Source organism: Mastomys coucha, unplaced genomic scaffold (assembly GCF_008632895.1).
Source record: "Mastomys coucha isolate ucsf_1 unplaced genomic scaffold, UCSF_Mcou_1 pScaffold14, whole genome shotgun sequence".
NCBI classification, from domain to species: domain Eukaryota; kingdom Metazoa; phylum Chordata; class Mammalia; order Rodentia; family Muridae; genus Mastomys; species Mastomys coucha.
Genome location: NW_022196896.1, coordinates 111,378,690 through 111,384,101, shown reverse-complemented (window position 1 = coordinate 111,384,101; position 5,412 = coordinate 111,378,690). Strand labels below are relative to the sequence as shown.

Sequence of the window (5,412 nt, the reverse complement as noted above, 5' to 3'; positions counted from 1 at the left end):
AGAGAGAGAGAGAGAGAGAGAGAGAGAGAGAGACAGGGCTAGGCTGCCTCTTTGAAGGTCATTAAGGCCTACCCAGGCAAACTAGCTCTCCTAGCTGACAAGAGACAGATCCTCCCCTCGCTGGTCCTCATGCCAACAGCCTGAGGACACAGACATGGGGGTACACACACACACACACACACACACACACACACACACGAGTGAAATCTGATCCACAGGTATGTGGGCTGAGGGACGGGGCTCAGGGCCATTAATCAAAGACAAATGCCAAAGAGAAAATGACAGAGCTGAGATTACTGAGTTTAATGTGTTTGCTTCTTACCCCCTGCCCTGGGGCCTGTCTATGTGAACGTATGTGTGTACAGACCGCTGGTGGAAGAGGGATGAGAATGAGGAGTGGCCACTTGGTTGCATGCTGCAGTGGGTGGAGGAATGCAGGGATGGAAGAGGTGTTGAGCACAGGCTTTGGTGATTAGCTTCCCACCAGGGGCCATGTCATGGCTGCAGGTTCCTCATTATCACCATCTAACACGTGGGGTGCTGGGTTACTGTAAGCCCAACTGGCTCCCCAACTCTACCCCTTGCCCAGCTTCCCTAGGAACGTCCTTCTAGTCTCAAGTCTGGGGGACAGATCTTATTTCAGTATTTGCCCAGAAGTAGGGGCAGGCCCTGAGGGAGGCTGGCCAGCTGCAGACATCCCTTACCCTCACCACACACACACACACACACACACACACACACACACACACACACACACCAGGCAGGCCCGGACACAGGTTGACAATAGCCCAACGCTGTTATCTGTTTGAGTGATCCTTCTGGGGAATCACGGATTAGTCAGATAGAGCAACCAGGAGGGACTCCAGGGTCATTCCTAGTTAAAAGAAACCCTCTCAACTGTCTCATGTCTCCTCATCGGTATGGGACAAAATCCAAGAGACCTCCATAAAACAGCTCCCAGGCCTCTCCATCTGCTGACTTGTCTGTCCCTCTAGCTTCTTGGCTCCTATCTCAGTGCCCTGACAATGGCTCACGTTCTGTCTTGAACTACAGCTGTGTGTAATGGGTCTCTGACCGCTCTTACTGCCATGCCAGGCACTGGGCAAGAGGAAATATGCCTGCTGGCATTATAGAGCAAGAAGAAACTTGCAGAAGTGAACTGACTTATAAGGTCCAAGCTGCAGCTGAGCTAGGCAAAGCCAGCACACACCACCAAAGGCTCCTTCACACCAGCTCAGACCTCGGGCAAGCTGTGTAATGTGAGTTAACCAATCAGCAGGTCTGTAGGTATTTTAAGACCTCCTCCTGACTGTCAAGTCTGCTTCCCTAGGCTCCTTACTGCCCAATAGTGAGTGAGTAGAGGTGGCAGCTCTGCAGGCCCTAGGCCATAACTAACAGCACACATGGCAGGACAAAGTTGATATTTCCATTTCACGCTGGGTGAGGGCAGGATGGGCCGCTTAGCTTCAAGAGTCTGATTAAAAGCAGGAAGTTGGATGGTGGTTATCGCTCACGCAGTCCTGGCAGCAGAGAACAAAAATGGGCCACCGTCAAACACTCTGCCTATTGGGAAATGGCTACTGAGAAGGGGTAGCCATTGTGAACAGTAGTGAAAAGCATCCTCATGGGGGAGATCTGAATCCATAAAGGAATTATATAAACTGCTATTTCAGAGATAGAGGCAGGCAAGCCCCTCCCCCACTTCTTAACTATGAAGGAGAGATCTTTTGAAAGGAAGAAGAGATCATCGAAGGCTGAGCACTTGGCCCACGGAGACAAACATTGGTCTTTAGAGGGCTGTTGCCGGGGAGGTTTTGCTTGCATAATAAACCTTCTTTTGTTTCTGGGGCACCTCTGTTCCCCTCTGATCTCTTATATACTACATTAAAAATCAATTACCTGGTCCTTTGAGGCTCATAGTCTCTGTCTGGGTTTCTTCGTTAATAGTATGTGTTTAGTGTTAATCTGTACACTGTCATATTATTGCATAGACTTGCATAACTAAGTCTCCCAAGGCTAATGAGAAAAACTGTATAATTTCTTCACCCTGGGCTCAGCCCTCCTATCCAGCACCTTCAGCAGGCTGCCCCCGTGTTGAATCCAGTGGGATTTCCTTCTCGAGGGATGGTAATGATATTCCTGAGTTGTTCAAGATGGCCCTTCCGGCTCCTTAAGAACATCCTGAGATCTGTGGCCTTAGGAAGTTGGGTTCCAGTTCCAGGTTTTCACTGGGTACCCGAGAATAGACAATCTGCCACTTACCAGCTCCATATCCAGACTAAGAGGAAGAGAGGAGGGACGAAGGGAAACCTAACCCCAGGGCAAACTTAAAAACTGCAAACCAAAGTCAAGTATGGGGTGTCCCTCTCCATCTAGGCTTCAGATGAAGAATCTGCTCATGTGGGGGTGCCCAGAGACCCTTCCACCCCGGCCTGAGTGGCCAATGAATTCTTGCTGGTGTGTGAACTGCTGGGTGCTATAGTGACTAGAACAGAGCTGCTCGAGTGCCTGGCATTCCTCAGAGTCACCGTCTCTGCTCAGACTGGCCCACTGCATGATCCCCTCTTCTAGATCATTCCCCACAGGTTCTTCATATATGCCCGGGCAAGGCAGAATCAGAGCTTCATAACTTGATCTGGGAGGAGAAAGTGGAAGGGAGTTTTTAGTTCTGCCTGGATAGAATGGCCAGGCTTGCTGGGCAGTGGTAGTCGGATGTCTGAGTTCGAGGCCAGCCTGGTCTACAGAGTTAGTTCCAGGACAGCCAGGGCTACACAGAGAAACCCTGTCTTGGAAAAAAAAAAAAATTAAAGAAAAGACCAGACTTGGTGTGCCCCAGAACCGCTGGGGGGCGTGTGACAGTGGCCATGAAAACACCCTTACTGGAGCAAAACGAAAGCTGGGTTCGCTTTTCGTTACCAGTCCTTCCAGTCAATAACTGCCACGAGTGAGTCCTCCCCCGACACACTCCACATAGCATAGTTTTCCATGGCGGAAATGACCTGGGTCCCCTCAGCCAGGGGAAAGGCGGGGCACACCGAGGCCAGTCCACACAAAGCCAACTGAGTGACTAGGGATGTCTAGGGCACTGGGGCAGTGAGGAGCCCACTCAGCAGATGGCAACAACGCAGCTGGTACCCGCAGGTGTGAAATGGGAGAAGGCTCATCACTTAGGTCTGCCACTTCCAACAACATCCTCCACCCCATCTGAGGACCCAAACAATGGCACCTCCCTTTTGTTACTAACCAGAGTTTCCCCAGCCAAATTCCCCAACCAATCAGGCCCCATCACCCCCCACCCCCACTTTGGGGGAAAACTACGTTCAACCTTCCTCCCCTCCCCCACTCGGGGACTGGCTTCCCGGCCCCTGCCCCTTGATTGGAACCAGACGCAAACCTTCACCAACATTCCCCAAACTTTCACGGGCCCGCCACCTTCCCTTATCTTGGAACTGCGCACTCAGAAGCCCCCACATTTGGAAGGGACCCTGTGCGCGTTCCCACTTAAGGACCATCTCTGCTTTCGACTGCCGCTGTGGGGAAGGACCCGAGACCCTTTCCCAGATGAGGATGGAGCAGCCATTTCAGACCTCTCATCCCGCTTCCGCTCCCGACTCCGAGGTACCTCTGGTCGCCGCGGCCACTGGGGAATGCCTAGGTCCCTCGATGACCGCCCCCACCCCGCCCCGCCTCCCATCTGAGACCCAGTGCCTCTCACCCTCGCCGGTGTCAGCAGGATCTCCGCGGCCGGGGCAGATGCCGAGGCCGGACCAGACGCCGCTGCTTTGTCCGCTTTCTCGGCCTTGATGCCCGCTACCGCGGGCTGGAAACTGATCTTCACCATGGCTGCGTTGACCTGCGCCTGCTCCCGGCAACCCCTGCCTGTGCAACCTCGATCGCAATGCCTGCTTCTTGCTGCGCTGCAGGCACCGGAAGTTTGGATGGCTCGGGAGTCCTCGCCTCTATCCCCGCCCTGAATACGTCCTACCCCGCCTTCCACGGAAGGACCTGACGCCTGCGCCGAGCTGCACCGCGCAGCACTGTAGCTGAAGAATGCTGAGGTTCCTTCCACCTCTTGCTCATATTCATTCATTCAGTCGTCGCGCAGGAGCTTGGGCCCCTTCCTTCCCCCTGCCCATGACTAGCATCCTCACATTTCGTTTAATATGGCGTTGCCTGGCAACGTGCTTCTAACAAACTGCATCTCCCTGCTCCTCAATCTAGCCTTCTCTTTGATTATGTTGAGAGATGATGCAGAGTAACTGTGCCTAACACCTCCAACATGTGTTAGGCTGGAAAGGGACATCAAGTCCAGGAGCCTAACTGCTTGCCTCTATCCTAAATTCTAAATCCATCCCCACCCCCTTCATTCTCCACCATGCCTCTTTCTCTATCCTTCATCCTGAAAAACTTTCAGGGAGAGAAGGTGGGGAACTGGTGGTGCACAAGACCTACAGTACCTTGCAGGAGCAGAATCGTGACTAGAAAACAATGACAAGAATTACAGGGGCTGGGCCAGAGGTGTTGGGTTCCAGTCACGACTCTGCTCCAGTAAAGTATCACCGGTACGAGGAAGAAGCCAAGGCTTATGTTACAGGGCCATCTCTTGACAAAAAAGCCCTAGATCGCTCCTCGCTGTCCTTAGTCCAGGCAGTGATAGCACCCAGCACACTGTGCTTAGCATAGGTTCTACAACAGTGCGATAATGGGAGGTGGGGCATTCTGTCATCTTATTGAGGACAGTCCAGTAGGTTCCTCTGCCCTCTCCTACCTGTCAGGGCTTGGACAGAGTTGTCTTAGGCGCTAGACCATTGTATCTTGGTTTAGATCTTGTATGAACCAGGCAGTCCAGGAGATACATAGCTCAAGGTAGTAGAATATAAATGGTAAAATGTGTACTGGTAAACCAAAAAAGAAAAAGCCAGGCGGTGGTGGCGCATGCCTTTAATCCCAGCACTTGGGAGGCAGAGGCAGGCGGATTTCTGAGTTTGAGGCCAGCCTGGTCTACAGAGTGAGTTCCAGGACAGCCAGGGCTATACGGAGAAATCCTGTCTTGAAAAACCAAAAAAAAAAAAAAAGGTAATGGTAAAAGATGTAAATGGTGCTAAAGCCACTGGCACTGCAGGAATTGAGAAAGAGAGAATAGCCAGGCAGTGGTGGCACACACCTTTAATCCCAGCACTTGGGAGGCAGAGACAGGTGGATTCCTGAGTTTGAGTCCAGCCTGGTCTACAGAGTGAATTCCAGGACAGTCAGGGCTACACAGAGAAACCCTGTCTTGAAAAACAAAACAAAACAAAAACAAAAACAAACAAAACAACAGACCCACAGACCATCATCTTTCTTTCTGTCACAACTTGTGACCCAAGTATAACCACTCTGCTCTTTTCCTGCACATTATGAGCCTTAACTGTT

General features: G+C 51.8%; 1 protein-coding gene across 1 annotated transcript in view; it reads right to left on the bottom strand.

Moving 5' to 3' along the window:
* Itm2c (integral membrane protein 2C) overlaps positions 1 to 3,990 on the bottom strand; it is a 14,825-nt gene extending 10,835 nt beyond the window's left edge. Inside the window, exon 1 of the mRNA XM_031368240.1 lies at positions 3,716 to 3,990. Coding sequence (XP_031224100.1) covers positions 3,716 to 3,841 — 126 coding nt within the window. The 5' untranslated portion in view covers positions 3,842 to 3,990. The remainder of the gene's footprint in view (positions 1 to 3,715) is intronic.
* Between the last annotated feature and the right edge of the window lie 1,422 nt (positions 3,991 to 5,412).